At 49.3% G+C, this 23,236-nt stretch overlaps 2 protein-coding genes across 6 annotated transcripts in view; one reads left to right on the forward strand and one right to left on the reverse strand.

Annotated features, from left to right (window-relative positions):
- Positions 1–691: 691 nt before the first annotated feature.
- On the reverse strand, positions 692–20,763 carry GPR137C (G protein-coupled receptor 137C). Its single transcript, XM_014601320.3, has 7 exons — positions 20,393–20,763; positions 9,810–9,853; positions 8,197–8,425; positions 5,827–5,976; positions 4,705–4,830; positions 4,451–4,569; positions 692–4,048 (listed from the first exon to the last, which is right to left on the reverse strand). The coding sequence occupies exons 1-7, from the start codon at positions 20,699–20,701 to the stop codon at positions 3,877–3,879; spliced, it is 1,149 nt and encodes a 382-aa protein (XP_014456806.2). The 5' UTR covers positions 20,702–20,763; the 3' UTR covers positions 692–3,876.
- TXNDC16 (thioredoxin domain containing 16) overlaps positions 20,290–23,236 on the forward strand; it is a 66,542-nt gene continuing 63,595 nt past the window's right edge. For 3 of the 5 annotated variants that reach the window (XM_019495840.2, XM_014601302.3, XM_059723410.1), the window contains exon 1: positions 20,769–21,677. The gene's annotated coding sequence lies outside the window, so the exon portion shown is untranslated. Of the gene's footprint in view, positions 20,309–20,768; positions 21,678–23,236 lie in introns of those variants that run through there. The other 2 variants (XM_059723408.1, XM_059723409.1) reach the window with 2 other exon arrangements.

Consider the following 23,236-nt stretch of genomic DNA (forward strand, 5'->3'; position numbering starts at 1 on the left):
TTAGATGAGTATCTAGCTGGGGTCATCTAGACCCAGCACTCTTTCCTGCTTATGCAGGGGGTCGGACTCAATGATCTATTGAGGTCCCTTCCGACCCTAACATCTATGAATCTACATCTCATAGAAGCATTGAAAAGGAGGGTTGGAAGGGACCTCAAGAGGTCACAACTAGTTCAACCCCCTGCTCAAAAAAGGATCTGCCCTAACTAGATCATCCCAGCCAAAGCTTCATCTGTCCAGGTCTTAACCTCCAAGGATAGAGAGTCCACATCCTCTCTGGGTAACCTACTCCAGTGCTTTACTACTCTCCTAGTGAGAAAGTTTTTTTTCTAATATCCAACCCTCAACTTCCCTTGCTGCTACTTGAGCCCATTGCTCCTTGTCCTGTCATCTGCCCCCACTGAGAACAGTCCAGCTCCATCCTCTTAGCAGCCTTCAACTCCCTACAGGGTGGTTGCAATCAAATCTACTTGATTTGATCACCAGGTTTAGACTTCAGAGCAGTAACAAGTTAATTACTAACAACAGCTGCATCCAAGCTCTGCAGCATTGCCCAAGGGAAGTGATTCTTCATTGAAATCCTCTCATGCTTCTAGAGGCAGGTGGACAAGCCAGCCACACACACATGCCATAAACTTCCCATTGGCCAACAGAAAGTTACGCAGGGCTCAAAGTTCAGCCAAGACTCCCACAATAGCACAGAAAATTTTATTGTTATTGGTATTATTATTATTATTTCAGAGTAGTGCTTGGTTACAGCTTATTGAAGAACAACAAATAGATACATTCATTGGCCACAGCTTTCTATTGCAACCAGTGGATAGCTGGTTGCAAAGCTGAAACACTGGTAAACCATACCAAAAAAAAAAAAAAAAAAAGGGGGTGGAGGGGGGAAGAAAGGTGGAGGGGTAAAAGTTTAATGAAAGGCAACTATGGATTAAAAAAAAAAAAGAAAAAGGGGGGGGGTCATTGTCCTTCTCAGCTATAAATTAATTCAGTAAAACACAAGACCAGCCCCAAAGTGAGCGGTCAGAGTTCTGAGATCAATGGTTGTCCACACAAAAATGAATAAAAACAAACCAAAAAGGTTCGCTAGTCGCTCATGAGTACGCCGAAGCGATGAGACTCACTGCCCTCACCTGTGATCCTAATGAGAGGAAGATCAGATGGGTTTTTTTATGTGCTTCAGTGCAATATGAACAATGAGCCTGTAGCCCTTTTTTTTCCCCTTCTTTTTTTATTTTTTTGCTCAACACTCCCTTCCCTCCAAAGGAAACATAAAGTGCTCCTAGTGCTTTGGAATCAAAGCGAGAATGGGGGCCAGAAGCTTAAAAACGTATGGTCTTTGGTGACTTATGGGAGAAGACAGAAGGGCAGTGCATGGAGCTTGGGTCCCTCGTTAGTTTCACCGTAAGTCGAACAGTGATCCAGACAGAGCAACTCGGCTCCGCATCGCAGCTCAGGACAGGAGGCTGGTCTCGTGTTGGTAGTTACAAGAAAGCAGCAGGGGGAGAGCCACAATGATCCCCTGGAAGCACACTCAGGTTCAAGGACTAGAGCAGGGTAGTCACCGATCTGCCAGAACAGCTGGGGAGGGTACAAGAATGAGCACGGGCTGCCTGTGTCTGGGGCCAGCGAGAGCAAAGATATACCAAGGATCTCAGAGTATCCCCAGAAGGATTTTCAAGCCAGCTTTTCCGTTTCTGGACGTGGTGGCTAACCAGACTAGGACTAGCTCAGTGTAGCACAGACACCGATCTGCTCCTCGCACACGCTCCAACGTACAGGGGAGGACTTTGCTCTCTAGACTCCAGGCCTGCCCAGCAAAGCTCTACAACGTTTTGAAAACTGAGCACGTGTTCTGGTCACATACGCTCATTTTCTCCCCACCCTGCACAAACATACACGCAGCCACAAGCCTGCCTATCACAAAAGTGTAGAAGGCTAGAAGCCCCTTGGGCCTACTGAAAGTACCAGCAGCATCTCCTGGGGAAAGTGACCCCCACTGGGTCAGACAGACTATCCTTTTCCTCTCTGTGTGGCCATCCCCGGTCCCTTTAGTGACATTCTGCTCTAACAAGAGGTTTGAATTCAATTAAAAAATTTAAAACAAATACAAGCAAAGGAGAAAAACAAAAGCCAAGCCACCCTAGAAGGTTTGTGCAGTTCAATAGCAGGAGCAGCTCCTGTTAAGAGGCCAAGCTTTCCCTGTAGCACAAGGTCTGCTGGCATACAAAGGGGAGAAGGTGCCCTGGACAAGTCTACAACAAATTGGAGACAGCGGCTGTCCTACTGACTGCAGCAACAGCACCCGTCCTGGACATATTCTTCTGAAGCTACTGCTATGTAACCCAGAAGCGTATTTAAAAAAAATCAATTCATTCATGCACCTGCTTTAAATAGGTCTGTGAATCCCGGCTGCCACCTCCTGCTTTCCTATTTCAAGTAGGGAGCTTTTGGACATAGTTAAGAGCGACTGAGAGACTACGCCTGTTCTGGAATGCAATCCAAGAGGGTAAAAACAACCCATTCTGTTAAAAGACTCCTCAGTCAGCTGCTATACTTGCCCTGCGGATGGGTCTATCTGCAGTCTGAATACTGAGGACTTCAGCCCATAGCACTCCGCACCCACTTTCTAGGTCACAATCAGTGGCAAGGAGGTTGGGTAGACCCTAAAGAGTAGAGACAGAGGAAACAGAGATTTGAAGAGGTCCCAGCTAAGTACCTGAATTAGAACACAACCCTTCCAGCCATCATGGGGGCCACCATTTCCATGTCAGAGCGCTGCTATGGAGAGGGGAGGAAGGGGAGAACACACAACAAAAACTATCCCATTTGCAAAAGTGACTTCCCTGGGTTTGTCTTGGCTTAGGTTAAAAAGGTTCAGTTAATTGCTAATCTGCCAAAAGCACATAAATACTGAGTGCTGCTCAGGGCATTCCTGAACAGAGCTAGTGCTCAAAGCAGCCTTCGTTACATATTTGTTTTGGCCAAAACAAGGACTCACAGATGACACCCGCTTCCCAGCCTCCTCGCTGTGTTTTCCTGATGTGGCCATGCCCATACCTCGTGGCCCAGTGATCACACCGCGAGCCTAACACCAGCTGTGGTAGTTCTGCTCCTCCCAAGTTAGCATTTCTCCTTTTAACTAACGTGCGAAGAGCTGTTCAGTGACCTCAGTGCTACTTGGTACGCACGAGCCTTCTGTACCTGTGCTTTTAGGTTTGCTTTCACAACGGTCCCAGAGCAGGGCATTAGAGCAGTCCATTGAAACCAGAACCTTGAGTCAGAGCCAGCCCACACTCTCAGCAAGGAGACATTCCCTTCATCTTGCGCAAATATGGCACGTTTTGCTTTCCTCGACATTCTTCATTGTCCCCATAGTAGCGTGCACCCTGTTGCTCGTCAGGGAGGGAGATGTACTGTCCTTTGAGAGTGGGTCAGACCACGGAGTCCTTCACAGAACACGTATGCTTGCTCCAGTTCCTGCAGGAAGACGACACCTCCCAGCTACGGATGTGCAATTAAAAAGTTTCAGACAGGGAGAGTCTGAGCGAGATTTGTTCCTTCAGAATGTGCAGATAAAAGTGCAAATATGCAGTTGATGTTTCTTCTCTAGTAAGGAAGCTCTGGTGCTTTTAGCTGCCAACAAGCATCTCGAGAAAAAACAAACAGACCGAAAAGCTTCCAGAGTTCACCTTCACTTTGCTACATGGTACCGTGAGTCAGTCTTGTTCACTACGTGCAGCCCATGAGTCCAGGCCCTGGTCTGTGGCTGCATTAGGTGATGGAATGTTTGCGTAGATGGAGTTAGACGTTTAGAAAACAAATTATTACAAATCTTACACCGCCGAGAGCTGCCTCCGGTAGCCCTCTTCAGTTCTGCGGTGCTGAGTATAAGCCATGGCGATTGCTAGATTCCAAGTCGCCAGAAGTGAAGAGCAGGGGGGCGTTATCTATTGTAGGTCCACCGAGATGAGGAGCAGCAGGGTAGCTGTCGCTGCCGGTCAGAGAGCCATACCAGCCGGAGCACTGAGGGGCAGCCAGGCTTTGAAGAGAAGAAAATGTAAGCTCTTAGAAACGGAATAGCCTCAGACATGCTTCTAGCTTGTGTACCCTGACTCCCCTAGATGATGAAACAGCACCCTTCTCAAAGAGAAGGGCAACTTCCCAGGATCATGTACCCACCCACTGAAAAATTTGGCCCTACTGAAATTTAAAAAAGTGTCAATTTGGGTGCTCAAATTAACACCAGAAAATATGAGTGAAGATTCCTAGTGTTAAGGCTTCTCAACAGTCTGCCACAAATTCCTATGTCTAGGCTTCAGGCACTGCTGCTATGACAGATTCTTTGGCTCTGGAGCCAGAGCGGGCTGCTCTGTAGCCTTATCTACTTTCTGCATACACAGAGTCCAAGCTGTGGCTCATCTGAACAGCAGTCATGACCTACCTTCCCCCATCTCTTCCGCCAAGTCGTGACAAGTCATCATCGCTGTCGTACCGCCTCGGATTGTCAAAGAAGTATGCTCGGGAGCTGTAGCTATGACTGTTTATCATTCCACCTGGTGTCTGTAAGGGAGGAACAGGAAGAAGTGACTAGTTTCTGGAGACTGAGGCGGAAGAGGATGCCACACAATACAGATCTTACTGCATGTTACTCTCTGCACTAGAATATTTGAAGGCAATTAGTTTATGACATCATACCAAGTTCTGAGAGAGTCTCCGAGCTCGGAAGAACAGCACCACAAAGGTCGTTGGCACCAGCTCCCAGAGAAAGAGGACCACTCCGAACACCACAAATTCTTCTCCACCGATTTCTTCCCCGTGGATCTGCAAGCACAGCACGTGACACTGAAGGCTTCTGGGCAGCTCAAGTTCACACCCAAGGGATTTGGGTCCAAAAGCTTGACTAAGATCCAGCCAAGCAAAATGCACGTGGTATACAGAATGTTCTGGAGTTCAACCTCAGGAACGTAGGACACTGGAGTTTCTGGACTAGGCAGACTAGTGGTTCATCTACTCCAGATGAGTTTCTATGCCAGGGTGGACCCCCTCAGCGTAAGCAACTGATATGTTAAGACAGAGCCATTGTATGAAGTGGCACAGGGGAGGGTTGCCATGTCCCTACAAAGCATTTTCCTCAGTAGCCAGAAGGATGTGGCTACAGGTTGCTTCTGTGCGTCTCTCACACACACACACACACACACACACACACACACACACACACACACACACACTATTCCAATGGACCACGTGACCTACTCTTGACTATTTCTCTGCTCATCACAATAACCCTCACTGGTCCACAATAGAAACCTAGAAGGATAAAAATCAGTCTATACTATACCATAGTACAATGGATAGCATCAGCGGTGTGCATGCACACGCTGCAGAATCAGATGGAAAAGTCTCATTTGCTTAACACTGTGCATCTCCTTTCAGCCCTTTAGTTTCCTTTCTGTATACAAATCACTCATAAGGAAGCAACATTTGCCAATATACTGCAGCATTCTCACGGTTACGGTTCATAACACACCTGGGCCAGTCAGTGTTAAAGAAACAGGACAGTCACTCTCCGAACAAAGACTCCATTTTAGAATTGGCAGTTGCTGCAGCAACCCCCTTCCATGGAGGAGACTTCAGCAACTAGCAACAGACCAACCTCATTTCTCCAGAATCCCAACACGTTCAGGGATGCATTATCTTTTTTTATTCACATTGGGTTTCCCAGGACAACTCTACTTCTATCTACACCCTAAAGACAACTTCATGACACACACACTTCTCATTGTCACTGACCCAAGTGACTTCTCACACACACTTTACCTTATCCGAGGGGTTGTCCCAGCCATAGTTAAATGGACTGGGAATACTGTCTGGAGACATAACCACTGCTACCAGGTTGTAGCAAGCCCTTGAAGAATACAGAAGGGCAGCTACAGAGCCCACGAGGATAGCCTGGCAGACAGATGTGCCCTAAAAACAGCAGAGGAAACAAGATGCATTAGAAGACAAGTGCACTGTAACTCGAGGCTTCCCAGAAGATTAGTCTATGCATGGCAAGTAGTGCATGCAAGATCTGACCCAGATCATCAACTTCATACACCAGCTTTAAATATTTTAGTGATAACCGGGCTAAGAACCTCACTCTGAACTCTGGGGAAGTTCACTGTAACAACCCAGCGGGAGCAGCCTTGCAAACCAAATGGCAGAACAACAGTTAGAGTGATCTACTAGAATACTTTAATAATAACTATTAGAACTGCGTGGTTACCTGTGGTGCGCAGTTATACGTAGAGCAGAAAGCGTAGTTTATACAAGCACATGGGCATTATGGTCTAGACCAAGGGTTGACAACGTTTTTAGGCAGTGCCAAAAAACACCAGCAACCTTGATTTGCAAGATGTTGGCATGCCAGGGGCAGATGGTGGCATAAACTGCAAGAGGCTAGATCCTTGTTGTGGTAGCGTAGCCCCAGCCCCTTCTGAAGCATGCTTGCCAAGCAAAAAATGCCTCTGCCTGCCATGTTGGCATGCATGCTGGGAGTTGCCTACCCCTGGTCTAGACACAGCCAACGCAAGACAAAGCCCAAAGAACAGTCAAGAGTCAAACCCCCAGCGTTACATTCTAGTATACGCCATGGCTTTGTTAAGGCAACTGGTCCTTCCATGGTGTGATGTACCACAGCCTTTTTAAAGCTGCTCTGAGAATATCTAAGAAGGTCCTTGAAGTGCCCTGCTGACACAGGAGTGACCACTTCAGGCAGCAGCATGTGTCCAAAGAGTTAGAAGATGGCATTTTAGTAGGGGACACCGAACAGCTTGCAGAAAAAGGAACTTCACAAAAAGTCGGATATACTTGCAGTTCTGTTCTGAAGGAAGTGGCAGCCAGTATAGCAGAGCTGTGCGTCACCATGCCTTTTATCCAGAATTCCTGCAGCCATGACCCTTGTCCAATCAACCTAACAGCTACTGTTACCAATCCCCCTGCATTTCACAGGGAATAACAACTCTCCCCCTTCTCTGCCACAATCAGGTTGTCTATTTTACTGTACTTTTGTCTTACAAGGGCTCCCAACAGCCTCTTCACTCCTGATGCACAGCCCTCCTCTGTCCCTCCAAGCAAACAGTTCACATTTATATGGAATCTTTTCTCTGAAATCAGCTTTTCTCAGACCTGAGAAAAAGGACAAGCTTTTGGGCACCAGTGCCTGACAATCTAGTTGCTTTCTGAGCATGTGGTCCAGGTTCTGATCCCTTGCATCTTTTTTGGGAAAAGCCCAACACGATGCTCAGCTCCTTGCCTTCCTTTGCACTAGAATTTATCCACTGTGACAGGGGAAAGCCTGCTCATTACTGGTCAGATTGGTGGGATGGGGCAGGGGGATTACCCTCTCCAAAAAACAAAGTGTCCCCATCTTTAGTAAGGCCATTGCTGCAGGACTGGCCGAAGAGGTCGTTACCACAGTGGGTTGGACCAACCTCCAGACATTATCTACAGGAAGTTGGTACCTGTTATGTGAAATGCAAGAGCACTTAGGGGATTTTCACCTAGCCTGGTTGCAAGGAGTGGAAGTTGTGGCTATATCAGGGAGTGGTAGACAAGTACTTGCTTTCAGCAGCAGCACATTAGTCTGCAGGAGTAGAAGAAAGTAGTGGGTGCCCTGGCCCAGTGTTCCTTATGGGGTGAAAAGACTAGAGGGTGGAGAAAAAGAAGTTTCGCTAGCCTTTACTTCTCTCAGGCACAGTAGACTGAATATAGTCTCTGGCACACACGAGTTTGCACAGCAAGAGTTCAGAGACAAGGCTAGACTAGCCGAGGACTGCCTTCGCTATCAGTATCACTATTGTAAAAGTCCCTCTAGAGTCAGCAACCCCCATCTGCATCAGGTCTTGGTTCATTACTGACATAAGGCTCTATGCACCTGGTCCAGCACCTACGTGCTAAAGATGGAGACCTGCACTTCTCCCCTTCAAGGGGTACAAGCCATTAACCAGTCAAGGCCAGAGTCCTTCATAGTTCAGGGGAAAAGTTTTTTGCAACAGTGAAAGCCATTTCCAGGAGGCATTTACACCATTTGGAAGGGTTTTTTTTGCCAGGCTAGCACAAGTCTGGTTAGACAAACTGGAGACGCGCTTGAACGGAGAAGGATTTCACCAGTGTTTAAGCAGTTGACAATGTAAGTGTTGCACCTACCTTTGACTCGAGGTAGACATTTGCTGAAGACATTTTTGCAAGTTTGCACATACAACAAGCTAATGAAATGGCACAAAGAATGAAGAGAGTGTCATTGGCTAACGCCTGAGCAAACACTGTCCATCTCAGCTGATTCTCTGGAATATCTCCATAGATTAACATTGCACAGGTCACATTCACAACTAGGAAGAGAAGGCTGGTAAATATGGAGCCCAGATACATGAGGACCCTGAAAAGAAATGAGAAATTGATGTTAAGTGAGGTAGTCCATGAAGCTGCTCCATAGCCACATTCAAACATTCTGGAGTGGTGCTTTTGTGTCCAAACCCTTAATCTGCCGACTCAAGATTACTTGCTGCACGAAGAGGCCCTTATGAAAGCTGGGAACATTTAGACGTTCAGAAGTCATTACACTGTAAGACTCTTATCTTAGAAGAAGCAGACATAGAAACTTTAGCATTTGAGGCATCCTGTGATCTTTAGAATAATAGAAAATTTGGGTTGGAAGGGACCTCGGGAGGTCAGCTAGTCCAACCCCCTGCTCAAAGCAGAAGCATCGCCAGCTACATCAAGGCTTTGTCTAGCCAGGTCTTAAAATAACCTCCAAGGATGGAGATGCCTCCACCTCTCTGGAAACTGTGGAACCTCTGTGGGCAGATAAGAGTTACACAACACTTAACTGTAAGAAGATAAAAAAAGCTCTTATCTTGCAGTGTTTAGTGTTGTTCTAACCTTACCTTGAGTGGCGAAGCCATAGAGTCAGCACAATGCAGACACACAGTCTTGGTACAAAGAGACTGCAACTACATTACAACCTACATCAAAATGTGAAGACCATCGAAAAACAAGTCCCTGGACCAGTTATTGACATGCTGCCAAAAGGCACCCAGCCCACATCAGACTAGAAACATGGTATTCCAGCCATGGCTTCTTAAAGGTTGCAGACTACTGGCCTACCCTCTATTTTGACTTGGTTCTTGATCCTATACAACTGCAACTCCATGCCAAATGCCCATATTGCTCCAGGGTGAGTTACACTGCACTGGAGATCAGGAACAGAATTAGCCCCGTCACTAACTAGAAGTGATTTGGAAGTAGGAAAAGAGGGGCACGTCCCCAAAAGGTTGATGTGGGTGACTGCCATAAAAGAGACTGAGAAGCAGAGTACTGGTGTAGCAGGCAGGGTGCATGAGCAGGCTTGGCATTTAGTTCCCAAAGCCATGGTGACCATGCACAAAGCAAGGCATTCTTGACTGGTACATCGTCTCCAGGAAAGCCTCTCTGCTGATGCACACTGGGCGCTCATGTTGGGTAAGTGGTCCCGGCAGCTCCTCAGCACGTGTGGTCAAGTCCTTTACTCCAGGCCTGCAAGGGACCAAACTCCAGTTCTTGGACTAGAACATAAAGCTTCCCTCGGGCTCTGCTATCCACACCCTGCACCACAGAGGCTGGCTCATCTTAACCAAGTCACACCTTGCAAAGAGAAAGAGCAGACCTAGTCCTACTAAGCTCTAACACAGGAATCTACCGATTTCAGACAGTGGCTTCCAGATATACACTGTCATTAAACAAGAGCATATTGGGAGGGTGGTCTACAGGGAAATATTACTTACTTGTACTTGTTGAATTCTGCTGCACATTTGACTTTGAATATAACCTGGAAAGAAGAGGGAGGAATGTCATTATGACCAGGATTATAAATAATAGTCCCTTTGGCAGTACACTGAAAGGGGTCCCTTTCCCTAGGAAAGGAAACTCAAGTTTCCATTCTAGACATGGGAGTCGATAGCCCTCCAAACTGATCAATGCAAACTGCAGCCTGCAACTGCTTGCTATGTAGACAAAAAGGTTGAGCAAACAGTGTGTAAGTTTGTAGGGAGCAAGTTATCTTGTATTCTTACAAAAGAATTATGCTTAAACCAATTACTCTTTGGGCAATAACAGCAAGCCCAGTTTTATCATCCAAGAGGAAAACCAGGCACTCAAGAACACTGCTGAATTCCAGTCTCCTTGCGTTTTATAGCTGCTAGAGCTGCGCTGTTCAAAATAAGTTTACTTGACGAGATGCTCTTTGTACTGCATACTTTAGTGCCTCAGTACTGTTTAATTTTCTTATTAAAGAAAGTGCTTTAGCTGCTATATTAAATTAAACATTTGAGGGCTATTTCTAGTTCAGCCATTTGTACTGGATTAAGCTTCAGAGAAAGCTATTGCAATAATAGAGAGTATGCACACACTCGGTGGCTGCGTCCAGATGAGTGCAGCTGTGTCGTACATGGTGCCGCAGACACATCTGCAGTGCCAAATAGAGAACACCTGAATGTGCAGTAAGGTAGAAGTGTGCGCATTGGGGGGGGGGGGGGGGGGCAGGGCATGGGATGACCACAGGAGATCTTAGGGTAAAAAAAACTGGGGGGAGGGGAAGATGGGGCGGTGCATGCAGAGGCAGCGCGTACTGCCCAAGACTAGAGTCTGGCCAGCCAGAGTCATGCTTTGGCTGCCGACCAGGCTCTGAGCAGCAGGAGTCCCAGAAGACCCCTAGGTAAGGCTGCTGGGGCCAGACCAGTGTTGGCCACAGCCTCCCTTACCCCAGCTGGGGTACCCTGCCGTATGCCATAGGGCGCGTGGCACAGGCATTCCCCAGGGACAGCTAGCAGCAGCACAAGTGTCCATGCTTGTGCGGATGCAGCCAATGTGTCTGCTTCTGGGTTTGTTCACCCTAGAGACAAACTCAGTTGACCAAATACAATTTTCAACGGTGATTCATCATGCACTTGAAGACTTTAAAACAGTCCAAGCCCACTGAATTCTGTAGAAAACTACAGATTGAATTACACAATTCATATTACATCTTGCACTCTGGAACAACTCTCAGGCCAGGAAGGGAATAGTTCATAGATTTCCCTTAAACAGCAGCAGTAGTTATAGGCCCAATCTCATGTGGGGCAAGGAGACACGTTCACAATGCAACAATTTCTTGGTTTAAATCCAAGCAGGTGCACGTGGCTTGCAGAAGGGAGTTTCGGAAGAGAGGTTAAAGAGCCCCTCATGGACTATTAGGGTGGTCTACCGCTGACACACAGAGAAGACTCTGTCCGTCGTTACAGACACACCCGCACAATGCAAGAGAGTTAAGGGTCAAGAGTAGCAAATCTCCACCCTCCCACCAACACTTTTTCCTAGCTCTCGACTCCCTAGATTCCTAGTTTTTTGCCTGCCAAGTGGTGGCTGCCCACTGGTTTGCCATTTCACATAGAACAAACAATGAGTGGTACAATGCCGAGCAGTCTTGGAGCATACTGGACTCCTTTGAAAATCCCAGCCTAAATAAAGCAGAAAAAACAAGTTCCACTGAACACCAATAAAAAATAGAGCAAACAACTAAATCTTTGGATGAGAGACCATTCAAAGACTATAGAAGTGAGATACTAAACAAACTGAATGGCCATCCTGCCTCCTAATCCATAGTTCTGCTAATTTAATCATCAAGTCCCCATTTCTCAATGTGGAGATGGGCCGTGAACAAATAGAGCAGACACGAGTAGCAGCCAAGTCGCACTAGTAAAGCGCAGCCATCCTTTAAGTACTTTGTCACTCCCATTAATCCTTCCCTGGTTCAGCACAAGATGACAGACAGGATTTAGTCCTTTGGAAAGTGTTGATTTCTACATGTGTTCAAAGGATTAATTGGCTAATCTGGAAAGGAGGGGTCTGAAGCAGGGTCTCATCTGCATACTCCTTGCATCTCAACTATTTTTTTTGGAGCCAGAAAGGCAAGTTTCAAAAGGTAGCGTCGCCATGAAGGATGGCAAGGCTTTGCTGAGCCAGTGAGTTGGGAGCATACAAGATGTTACGATGCACTTGCAGTCACTGAAGCATCGTCAGACTGAGCGTACCTTTTATTATGGTCTCCTCCCTTCAGCTACATCCCTTTCAGGTCCCACACCATTTTTATTTTAGGGCAGGGATTTGTAACCAGGTACAGCATTCTAGGGTGCTGCAAGATCATTTTATGGGTGCCACACAATATCAGCACTGCCTGGCATGCAAATACCTGCACGTAAAATTTGCAAGGTTAACCCAGAAATTTCAGGTTGTTTGATGCTATGGATTCTTTTCTGACCCATGGTGGTCTTTCAAGTTCTTTGCAATACAAAAATGGTTCCATCGTCTCTACCCCAGCAAAAAGGGTTGGGGGGAGGAAAGAGAGACAGAGCAAATAAATAAGAACTGACATTTTCTGAGGGATGTCTCAAGTCTGAAGTAGTTTCCCTTGGAGTGATTCTTCATTGCTGACTAATAGGTGTCACATTTTGATTTGCCATCTCTCGTCCACCTTTGGAGTCAGAGTCATCAAGGCCATTTCATTTTCCAAGAAGCTTTGGGAATACTGGCATTTATCTGACAACCTTCTGAGAGTGGCACTAGCCCCCGTATTCATAGTTGCGAGTACAGATTTAGTGTGCTGGCTTCTAAGGTTTCAGAGTTTAGGGTTGGAAGGGACCTCATGAGATCATCAGATCCAGCCCCCTGCTCTGGGCAGGAAAGACCGCTCGGGCCAAATAACTCCAGCAAGGTGTGCGTCCAGTCTCCTTTGGAAGATCTCCAGGGAAGCTGCCTGCACCACCCCTGCTGGGAGTCTATTCCAGAGTCCGGTCACATGAACCGTGAAGAAGTTTTTCCTTATATCCAGTCTGAAACCTCCTTTTAGGAGTTTATGACTGTTACTCCTAGTTTTCCCCTGGAGTGCGCTCTGGTGAATAGTTGCTCGCCTAGCTCCTGATGCTCTCCCCCGATATATTTGTAAACTGCCACCAAATCCACCCCCCCAAAGTCTTTTTTCCAGGCTGAACTGTCCCATATCTTCCAGCCTTTCCTCATATGGCTTGCTCTTCAGGCCTCTAATCATACGCATGGCTCTTCTCCAGCTTTTCCACATCCTTCTTGAAGTGCAGCGCCCAGAACTGGATGCAGTATTCCAGCTGTGGCCTCACCAATGCCGTGTTTCTCTGCACCAGTTTCCTTTCAGCCATGGACCAGAACCGGCTGCTTTACGAGAGGTGTACAGCAGATGCTAGTCATTAAGTCTTCAATATTTAGAGACTGTTTAAGCTCACAAAGAAGAGTTTGCCTATGCTTTACATGGCATCTTTTGACCCCCTTCAGGCCAAAACTAAACTCTCCCCATTGTGATACCAATTTACACAGTAGCTTATTTACACTGTGAACCATATTCTTCAGAGCTGCAGTCGTTGCCTGTAGGTTAATATGATCCACAGTAGGATTCTCAGAGGCAGGCTGCTATGCTGGGATTTCCCTTCAAGCCTTTGGAAGAGAAGATGGAAGGTAGCTATGCAGAAATCCTTCCAAAGGAGTTTTCCACCTATTTGCTCACTGGTGTTGGATTGTATTGGGAGACGCCTGTTCTGGAAAGGTTCAATCAGTGGAGTTCAAACACTGCTCCAAAGCACGAAGTGCCCAGCTTGCCGCATTTCTCACCCCACCTTCCCATATTATTTGTACAAGATATCCCCCACACCCGTGTGGAAGCAAGTTACTGATACGAGGGCTGAAGGAAAGGAAGATGAGCACCTTCACCCAGCCAGCCTCGCTTAGCGCAGCAGGTTCTGCTTCTACTATGATTCAGTGATTAGCTTTACTATTGGCACCACTCTGTATCTTCGTTACAATCATCATGAGGTTCTCAGATCCCCGCACAGCTGCTCACATTAAGGAGACTGTGAGCATGCATAGGTCCAGGACTAGCATTTAAAAGGTTTTACTATTGCCAAAATATTTATAATTAGTAATAATAAAAAATACTTGTGCCTTCAGCCAAAGGTGAGATTTGAAAGGATTTCTGTTTGTTGTTTCTGTTGGTTGCATCTTGGGTCCTCAGCAACAAGCCTGACATTTTAGGCAGGTTTTAGTCCTGGGGTCAGCAACATTTTTGTGCAGTGTACCAAAAATACCTGCAACTTTGACTTCTCAGACGTTGGTGTGCCAGAGGCAGATGGCAGGGGAGCTGCAAGGGACCCGACCCTTGTTGTAGCAGCACAGTTCTGGCCCCTTCTCCACCATCCACCCCCCCCTCGAGGTGTGCATGCACCCATCACCATCAATGAACCAGGCTGGGGCTCCCCGGACCCCGGTACGGCCACGTGCAGCCTCCCGGCTGCTTGCCACAGCTGGCCCAGGCTCTGGACAGGCCCCTGACACCTGCCATGGAGCCCAGGCTGCTTGCAGCAGGTGGTAGGAAAGCTGCAAGTAGCTGCACCAGGATCTGCAGAGCCCTGGCTCGGTTCACTCCCAGCATCAGGTATATGTGTACCTCAAGGTGAACGATGGGGACAGGGCCAGGGCTACACTGCCACAAAGATTGGGCCCCTCGTAGCTCCCCTGCCATCTGACCTGAGGCATGAGTGCCAAGCAAAATGCCTTTGTGTGCCACGCTCTGGCACACATACCGGGGGTTGCCTACCCCTGCTCTAGTCCTAGGAGACAGACAGATGAACCTTTTGTCAAGTTATTCATCTTGCCTAACCTGGCCATTAGGGAAAAGCCATGACAGTAACCTCCAGGAGCACTATATAATCTTGAAAGGCACAATGTGATATAGCTAAGGGTGGGATTTCAAAAGCTCTCAGCACCAGCCTTCCACTGACTTCACAGTCAGGGCGGCTAGGAGCTGGACCCAACTTCCAAGGGAAGCGGTGCTTGCTCCTACCATGGGGGTCTTCGAAAGGAGGCTAGACAATCACCTAGCCAGGGTCATTTGAACCCAGCATCCTTTCTTGCCCATAGCAGGAGGTTGGACTTGATGATCTGCTCAGGTCCCTTCCGACCCTACCAACTATGAAACTATGACTTCAAGGGCAGAGTTATGACCCTCCCACTCCCCCCAAACGTCTCAGCTTTCTTTCAGTCAAGCGTCAAAGTTTTGGGGCAGTCTTCCCCAAGAGACAAGGATAGACTTCATTCCTTGAAGCAAATGGAAAATCCAGTCCCTAGTCCATTGAGATTCACCACCCAGCAAGTCAGGGAACTCATGATGCAGGGGCTCCACCATGTTACTGTGCAGCAGGCTAGAGCCAGTAGGCCTCCAGACACCGATCCAATACCCAGGACATCCAACGCAGAGGCTGCTGGTCCACCTTCAGCAAGTAGGTTGAAGGATGTTTGCCCCTCCTCAGAAGAGCTCCAGCAGACAGCTGGGCAGTTGCTGTGCCCCAGGGACAGAGGAAAACGAACTCAGGATCTGGATACCTAGCAGACTGCATTCAGCCTTCAAAAGGTGAATGCATAGATTCAGGAAGAAAGCAACCTGCTTCAGAGAGTCTGAGGTCCAGAGCACTTGAAGTATGAAATGAAAACCTTGCGAGTCTGCCCAAGCTAACAGGTGAGCTTCCTATTCAGGATGTTTTCCCGTTTCCCCTAGGAAGCGGACAATCTCAAGCCTTTCAAAGTGTGATTTCCAAGCTGAGCTACCCCAAGAGCAGCAATTGCTAGCTGAAGGGGTTTAAGACCATCATGCTTCCTGAAGGTGGCTGGAAGAGATGGCCATAAAAAGTGGAAGATGGGCCCTTTTAATTGCCAATCTACTAGGTAGAATGAGGAGTTCCTGTGGAGGGTTTGCCTTGGATCTAAAGCACCTGTTCTTAGCCCACGGTGAACATATTCCACAGCAGGCAAACATGTCTCTACCCCTCCCAGAAAGACTTGGGTCCATCAGACCCGTGCAGAGGCCTTGGTCTTGTAGCTTTTTTTGTTAAGGGTTTGAGCCTGACCTACATCAGCACTTCACTGCAGTCCTGGACCTACCACATACTTACTGCAGTCCTGGACCTCCCTTCTGGTGTTGAAGGAGTTTCTTATTTCCAAGTCCAGAAAGAAATTAGGAAGACTAGTTACTCCATGCAGCCAAACCTTCAGGCAAGGACGGCACTTTCCAAACCCTGTATTTGAGCTGCACAAGGATGCGGGGGCACATTCCTAGCACCCTTCTTTCCCCAGGAATCGGCTACTCCTTATTTAGAACCACTTTGGCTTCGTTGGGCGAGTGCCTGAGCTCCCTCCTGCAAGTCACAAGAAAGATATTCTGCTGCTTAGTTTAGATCAGTGGTTTTCAACCTGTGGAGGTCTGCAGACTATGTCTAAGCGGTCCGCAAAAGATGACTATGATGAATCAATACCATGCTTACAATACCATGCTTACAATTCAAATGGGCTTGCACCACTAGAAATTTTTTAGGGGTCCACACATGAAAAAGGTTGAAAATCACTGGTCTAGAAGCAAGGCACTCATGTGTAGATTAGTATTCTCCATACTAAAGAAACGCTTTGCTATTTTCTCCATCATTAAGGTTGCTTCTCACTCATTGCACTCATTCAGCACAATATATTGAAGTAACAATGCAGGCTTATTTAAGACTACATGCCATAAATAGCTTCTTCAAGGTTTCCACAAGTCCCTCCTACTCACCACCCTACAGCAGTCAGGCAGTCAAGAACCGAATCACAGAAAGGTCATGGGTGGGGCGGACAAACCCTGTGCATCCAAGTCACCCCATCCTGTCTCCCACGTCACCAGAGCTGGCTGGGTACACCCTGGATTTCATAGGACAAGAGGCCACCTGGAATTGGGAGGGGACCATGCGACTCATCTGCAAGTGAACAGGGTGGCTAGGACTGTCTAAAATCTTTTTGTTTCTTTATTCCCAACAGGTGAACTGCTGGGAGAAAAGTAAAGGCTAGAAGTTCCTTCCATAGGAGAGCTAGGGGAAACTCAAAGGAGGAATGAGAACTCTTAGATGCTTCGTCAATTAGTGAAGAGATTAGATAAGAGATGATCAAACAGGGGGGTGGGAAGAAAAAGCATACAAGAAATCCCAGGCTGGATGCCACTTCCCTGCATCTCTGCTGCACTGTTGTTTGCTAAGAAGGGAATGAAGGAGAGGATGAAGCAATCCAATCAGTTAAAGTATTTTTAAATACACACACGTGTGCGTGCACACACACAAGAGCCAGATGGGTCATAGGCCACAGAATAAATCTGAAGGAAGCAGCCTGCCATTGCTTTGCCTCAGAACAGTTTTCGCTTTTCATGGCTGGAGAACACCAAAGAGGCAACACATCGGAGAAGGAACTGGGGAAGGGGAAAGATAACATTTGCTTTAGGTTATGCTGCTCATTAGAGACTCCTTGGGAAGATCAAAGGAAAAACAAAGATTGGGTATAAAGGGAAGCAGGTACCTTGCAGAGGCATGGAGCTCAGAAAATATCTCGGCTGCCTTCAGTGGCATCAGTGAGAGTTCAGTCTCCAAGAGAAACCCTGGGCTGGAGCGTGCAACATCACAAGCAGCATATTGCCTCTTTGGAGGAATGGATGATGGAGGGGAGGGAGTGGAGCAGGAGGGAGACAGAGGTCTTGAGGGAGATGCATGAGCCAATCTAGAAACACACCCAAGAAATCTGAACTTTAAAATGGGTCTAATCAGGTTATGAGATCAAAGCCTAAAACATCCAGCAACAAAACAGATACATAGCCTCCAACTCTACCTCAGTATTAGAAGCTTTTTCTACTGAGAACACATAGGTCAGTGATTCTCAAACTATTTAACCTCCAGGCACTGCTTTGTATTGGAAGCGGAGCTGCATTCCATTTAAAAACCAAATCTTGTTTTATTGTAGTGCTTACCTGCTTAACCAGGGGGCAGGAAGGAGGAAGAGCAGCTGGCAGGGAAGAGCCCGCACTTCTCTTCACTATGGAATCACTGACCTCGGTGTTCAATTAGCTGACTGCGGGAAAAGCCACTGCGGAGACTACCGAAGTCGCAAATCCGCAGCTACTAGAAGTCACTTGAAAGAAAATTCCACGGGGGTGCTGGAAACTAGAGTACCCGTTTCAAAACCAAAAGCTAGCTACAAGCAACATTTGCACAGAACAGCACGATTCTTCTATAGGTTTTAGACAGTCGGACACCTGTGTAGCAGTGCAATGGCACACCCCAACTCCGTTTTCACGCCCGAGAGGTTTGCAGTCCAGCAGTTATGTTTCCAATGAGTAAGGCCACTGAGCACCACAGAAGCGAGAGATAGACTGGTACTGAAAAAGGTGGAGGGGAGGGGAAAGAATGAATCCCCGATTTGGCAGATCCTCTCTCAATGCACTTTCTTCTCCACAAAGATTACGCTGCATGCAGGAATCTAGTGAGGATCCAGCTTTACCTTCAGCTAGAAAAGGGGCCCTTAAAGCCAGCCTGCAAGTACATCAGGAAGTCAAAGCAGTCCAAAGCTTGGCACCCTACACCTGCAATGCCGGGTAAGCAAGTATTCATGTACCCGGTGTTCTCTGTACCACCTAACGGGGAAGCAGCATCAAGAACTGAACCCCTCGGTACACTTTACACTCTGCATCAGCTCAATTAAACAGGTACCGCCCCTCAGTTTGTGACTGAAGTCAGAGTGGCGCTATACCGTAACGCAGATGCCTCTTAAGAGTACCTGGCATCACTTTAACGCTAGTTAAAAAGCTACCTCCAGCTTAGACGCACACCAAGCCACACACCAAAGGCAATTCTTTGGCAGAGTGGCATTCGTAAACCAAAATCAGAGCGTTAAAGTAAAAGGGATGTCCCACATTGTCAACTCCTCCGTTTCTCGGGTAAATGGTCCCTAGTTGCAAGATTCATCAGCTCCACAAGAGAAACAAGAACAACAGTAAGGTCTTTTAGACATTTCAAGTCCCCTCTTGGCTCCACCATTTTGTATCCAGCTCCGTCGCTCATTCCTGCACCAGCAAGTGCAAGACAAGGTAGCATTTTATATCTGTTTCGCACCAGTGTATACAACTCCCGGAGTCAGGTACCCAGGTTGTAGCTGTATTGCTCTAGAGGAAAAAGCAATCAGGATTTGCAATAGAGGTGATACCTTTGGGGTGTTTGTGCCCAAAAGCTTGCAATTAAAGAAATTTTTTGGCAAAAATTTAGTTGATCTAATCACCTCTACTGCGAGTCCTGATTACTTTACAACTCCGTGATGCTCTTGAGAATCAGGCCCCTGGGCTGCAACTAAGCATGCCTACACACGCCATTTATTTATTTATTTTTAAACATTTGAGGTTTCTTTCCCCCTCTCCTATTCCATAGCTCAGATGCGCTTGGAAACCAGCACGCCTGGGAGAGGATCAGGGCACAGGAAGGCAGATTTCCTTGCACCTCTTGCCTTCCTTCCACCACTTCTTACCAAAAGGCTTTTCCAGTTTCAAAGAGCCTGTTGCGTAGAGCAAGGCTGCTTGTTCCCCAGCCCGGGGGTCAAGTCCAACCCGTGGAGCCACAGCACGTGGCCCCGCAGGGCCGCACACCAGGCAGGTGGAGGGGACGCTGCGGGAATTAACATTGCCACTGCTCCACCACGTCCGGGCGTCTGAACCTACTGCATCCGCCCCAGACCAGGCTCCCCCAGGGACAGGCCTGGCCCTGTGCATCCAGGGTTAAAAGCTCGGGCACCGCCGGTGCAGAGAAACAATAACTTTGGGTGTTGGCGCTCTCTCGTCTCAGAGGCAGCGACACCGCCTTGCCCGCCTTTGGAGGGGGGACGCCAAGCCGCCCGGGGGCGCGGCAGGGCTCCTCCGCCAGGGGACGGACCAGGCTGCGCCCGCCGAGTGAGGTCACCGACCCACAGCCGCGGCAACGACTTATGGCACTAGAAGCCCGGTGTGCCTCGGAGGCGGCGCCCCCTCCTCACCTGCCTTCGCACGCGGGGACGCCGAACGCACGCCCGGGGGGCAGGTCCAGGGCCGCGCGCGTCTCCTCCGGCAGGGGACACCAACGGTGCGCTGAGATGCCACCGTGACGTCACCCCATCAGGCCAAACCCATCGAGGGCTCCGGTAAGAGACGCACCGCCGTGCCGTGACATCAGCGTAGTGACGTCACAGCACCGTGACATCACTAGGTGTCAGACTCCAGCTCCTGAGCTCCCTCATGAGGGGAAAGCCCGCACCCCCCTCACGGATGACGTCACCCCTACCCGAGTGACGTCACCCCCACTCGGCAGCACTCCCCCCCAGCGCGCGCCAATAACAGGCAGTGACGTCATGCCCGGCCGCCGAGGTAACGCGCGTTAACCCCCCCCCCGCGCGCACACACACACGTTGGTGACCAGGAGGCGGCGCCCTTGCCCCGGGGGGGTCTCACCTCGGCGAAGTAGAGCGTGAGGAGGCAGAGGCAGGCGAAGAGCAGGCAGACGGGCAGGCAGCAGAGCATCCAGCGGGCGGCGGGGCCGGGGCCGGGGCCGGGCGCGGGGCGCAGGTAGCCGGAGAAGAGCGTGGTGCGCAGCGCCGCCCACAGCAGGCAGAGGAAGAGGCCGAGCGGGCGGTAGCCCAGGCGGCGCTCGCGGTAGCGCAGCAGCAGCCAGAGCTGCGCGTAGGTGAAGAGGAAGAGCGCGGCGTAGAGCGCCGTGTGCAGCGCCGCCAGCCCCAGCCGCAGCGCCACGGACAGCGGCATGGCCCCGCTACGGCCCCGCCATGCACCCGCCCGCCCGACTCACCGACACACCGCGGGGACGGCCGGCCCCGGCCTTTGAGGCGCGCCCACGCGCGCCGCCCATTGGCCGTCGCCGGCCCCGCGCTCCGCCCTTCCGCGCCGCGGATTGGCCCGCCCCCTTGCCCGTCGCGGCTCTGCGCCCGCCCTGGGGGTTCTTGGGTTTGTGCCGCCGCCCGAGTTGTTTCTGGCTCCCTCGGCGGCCGTCTCCGCCCCCCGAGCGCGGGCACGGGCGGGCTGAGGGACCCGGGGAGCTCCCCCAGGGATCCCCCTGCTGTAGGGGAAGCTCTGGAATCCTCCCTGCTGTAGGGGAAGCTTTGGGATCCCCCTTTTCTAGGGGCACCTCAGGGATCCTACAGCTATAGGGGAGCTCAGAAACCCTCCCTCTTATAGGAGCATCTGTGGGATCCCCCTGCTATAGGGGCAGCTCAGCAATCCCCTTGCTATAGGGGCATTTCAGGGATCCCCCCCTATAGGGGGAGCTCAGAAACTCTCCCTTCTATAGGGACATCCCACTGCTATAAGGGAAGCTTAGAAATCCCCCTTGCTCTAGGGGACATTCAGAAATCCCCCTTGCTCTAGGGGCATTTTGGGGATCCCCCAGCTCTAGGGGGCTCTGGGATCCTTGCTGTGGGGGTTGCTCAGAGATCTCTCTTGCTACAAGGGCGATTCCCGTGGGCACAGGGAGAAACCCGGGCTGTGGTAGGGGCATCTCGGCTGCCCCCACGCCTGGCAGGGGTCAGCTTGGCTTGGAGCGCCCGGCAGAGCAGGAGCGGGGCTGGCAGCAGTGGTGTCCGCTAAAGGGCTGTCCCCTCGCGCGCCGTCCCTGGAGCATGGACCACGAAGGGCTCCTCTGTGTCCACAGATGCGAGACCCCCCGGAGGCGGTAAGGTGGGGCTGGAGGAGAGACTCGCACCATCATCGCCGACGCTTCCTCCTGGTAAGCGAGGCCCCGAGCCATCCCACGGTTCATTATTTAGCGCTTCTTTCCATTTCCACCCGCAGCGGCCTAGGTGCCTTCCAGGACCGGCTCAGCAGGGACGAGACAGCTCGGTGAAGGCTGGGAACAGCAGTAGGCAATTTATATCCGAGTCGGCTCGATTCCCTGACTGCAAACCCATTTTTTCCCGTTCAGCAAAATGGGTCGGAGAGGGGTGCCAGTGGGCTCGAATGCACCCCTCCGTCGGGGCGCCCACTTCACACCTGCTGCCACCCAGCCCCTGCTGCAGGGCAGGGGAGGGCATGAGGACCGGCAAGTGAAAGTGAAACCCAAGTGGACCTGTCCTGAGGGCTGTTGTCATTGTCCCAGCTGCCAGCCTCATGCAGACTCTTAGGACTGAGCAGTCAAGATTTTAACAGCAGCCTCCTAATTTAAAGTTTCTCCTCTCCTTTAAATGAAAATCAATCCTATATCAGCCCTCTGAAGGAGGTTAAAAAGTTCATTCCTTGTGCACAGGCAGACGAGGTTCTTTGGGTGAATCTGATCTTTTATTAGACCAACTTAAAATAGTTGGAAAACAACTTTTTAAGTAAGCTTTCGGGTTCAAAAACCCTTCATCAGACTGAGGAAGTTTCAGCAGTTGGTGTGTGCTCTTCTCTTGCATTGCATTTGTTTCATTGTTTGTAATATCCTCTTTCGGGCATGATGTGTGCGTGCGTGAGGTTGCTTCTTATAGGGGTCGAGTGCTGTTAAAAATTCTCCGGCAGGGGGTTAAATCTGGGGTCTTGCTGGGCAGTCCTGGAAGCCCCAAGTGTAGTAGAAATGCCACCAAGGTTGTTCAGGAAGCCGTAACAATCAGAATTTAGTCCTGAGAAAAATAAGAGGGATTCTGTCCCAAGACCCACTAAGGTGGTACCATTAAAACCTGTGTTCATCTTTTTAACTCTTTTTAAATTTTAACTACCAATAAAATCTGTGTTTCCAGTGGTCTGGTCTGCACTGGCTCGTAACAGCATTTCCCGATAAATGTGGCTATATGAGGCATGACATCGTCTTTACAAACTGCTGTCTGGACCTGGTTTTACGGAGTCGGGGTTTGGCTAAGGTGGTTGCTTGTCTCACAGTCACCACACTGAAAAGCATTGTGAAATAAGTGCTCTCATGCAAGCAGAGACCTCAGGCCAGCCAGCCAGGCAGTGTGAGCGGGTACTGTTGACCTCAGTGCAGCCTCTACGTAGGCAGAAGTGGCTTGTAGGATGAAGGTCCTGGCTGCACAAGGTGTGTGGCTGTTTGCGGTGTGTAGGACTATCTTAGCCTGCATCACTTGTATCTACTCTAGTGTAGGTTGCTGGGGCAGGAGAACAGAGTATTCAATACATATTTCTGGTTTGTGTTTAGGAAAAAGCCAGGGGATGTAGCTGTTACCAGATGATGATGATGAAGGGCAGGGTGGCACCTTAGAGACCACCTTATTCAAAGAGGCATGCGCTTTCATAGGCAACAACCTACTTCATCAGATGTTATGAGAATGATGCTAAAATACCATTTCAGTAGTAATC

The sequence above is a fragment of the Alligator mississippiensis genome, chromosome 2 (genome assembly GCF_030867095.1).
Source record: "Alligator mississippiensis isolate rAllMis1 chromosome 2, rAllMis1, whole genome shotgun sequence".
NCBI lineage: Eukaryota > Metazoa > Chordata > Crocodylia > Alligatoridae > Alligator > Alligator mississippiensis.

Coding starts and splice junctions, on each gene's coding strand:
- GPR137C (XM_014601320.3), bottom strand. CDS start 20,701: ATGCCGCTGTCCGTGGCGCTGCGGCTGGGGCTGGCGGCGCTGCACACG. Junction 8,426..9,809: donor GCAGAATTCAACAAGTACAA/GTAAGTAATATT, acceptor ATTTCTTTTCAG/GGTCCTCATGTATCTGGGCT. Junction 5,977..8,196: donor ATGTCTACCTCGAGTCAAAG/GTAGGTGCAACA, acceptor TGCTGTTTTTAG/GGCACATCTGTCTGCCAGGC.